This window comes from Elephantulus edwardii, unplaced genomic scaffold (genome assembly GCF_000299155.1).
Source record: "Elephantulus edwardii isolate Elephantulus edwardi_28Jun2011 unplaced genomic scaffold, EleEdw1.0 scaffold00061, whole genome shotgun sequence".
In the NCBI taxonomy this organism is placed as follows: Eukaryota; Metazoa; Chordata; class Mammalia; order Macroscelidea; family Macroscelididae; genus Elephantulus; species Elephantulus edwardii.
Genome location: NW_006399811.1, coordinates 8,637,368 through 8,638,506, shown reverse-complemented (window position 1 = coordinate 8,638,506; position 1,139 = coordinate 8,637,368). Strand labels below are relative to the sequence as shown.

The window sequence follows — 1,139 nt, the reverse complement described above, 5'->3', positions numbered from 1 at the left end:
CTGCTAGGAATACACCCCAAAAATTAAAATGGAGACACACCAATGTTCATAGCAGTGTTATTCACAAAAGCAAGAAAAGGGAAATAGCCAAAATGTCCATCAACAAACGGATAGATTGTAAAACTGTGGTGCATTCACACAGTGGAATACTATGGAACACTCAGGAGTAATGATTTTGAAATATACTATATAACATGGAAGAAGCTGAAGACCATTATGATGAATGAACTAACTCAGTCTCACAAGGACAAATACTGTATAAGACCATTATTATAAAAATAGTCATTTTAGACTAAGGTGCATCTGGTCAGGCTATGTATCTGAAAGTCAGACAATGAATAAAGACTGTAGAAAAGGATTCAATACTTTTGATTTATATTGTAGGAAAAGAGTTCTGATTGTTCCATGAACTACCGAAAGAACCAACAAATCTGTGTTGGAGGAGGTGCAGACAGAATGCTTCTGAGAGGCACGGATGGCAGCACTTCTTACATACTTTAAGTATGTTGTTAGGAGGGACCAGTCCTTGCAAAAAAACTTTATGCTTGGAAAGGTGGAAGGAAGGTCAGCACATTACAGGGACTGACACAGTGACTGTAACAATGGGCTCAAGTATATCAGAGATGATAAGGATGGCAGGCTTCAGATTCGTTCATAGGGTTGCTAAGAAGATAAGGGCTACATTCGGATAAGGGAGGCCTTCTCCCAATGTCCTTCTATACTAAAAGGATCCTTCTAGCAACAATATCAAAGTTCAACGGGACAGCAACAAATGCTGTCAAGGTTGTATAGAGATAGGAACTCTTATTCACTGCTAGTGGGAATGTAAATTGGTACAGCCACTATGGAAAATGGTCTGGCACTTTCTCAAAAAGTTAGAAATAGAAATACCATTCATTAGACCCAGCAATTCCACTACTGGGCATATACCCTAAAACTACGGTACAGTCACACAATGGAATATTATGTAGCATTAAAAAACAATGATCTCGATTCTTTGTGCTCAGGTGAGGAGTGTCCTGGTGGGGAGTGAAGCAGATCGGCCACAGGGGCCCCCATCAAATTTTTCTGGAGAGCCGACTGGCCATTCTAAGCCAAGGTGGTAAAAATCTTGCTTCGGTGGGCGACATGGAACAAGT

At 40.3% G+C, this 1,139-nt stretch overlaps 1 protein-coding gene across 1 annotated transcript in view; it reads left to right on the top strand.

Moving 5' to 3' along the window:
* Positions 1-1,128: 1,128 nt before the first annotated feature.
* The window catches only part of LOC102873369 (DNA-(apurinic or apyrimidinic site) lyase-like), a 1,025-nt gene continuing 1,014 nt past the window's right edge, over positions 1,129-1,139 (top strand). Inside the window, exon 1 of the mRNA XM_006887768.1 lies at positions 1,129-1,137. Coding sequence (XP_006887830.1) covers positions 1,129-1,137 — 9 coding nt within the window. The remainder of the gene's footprint in view (positions 1,138-1,139) is intronic.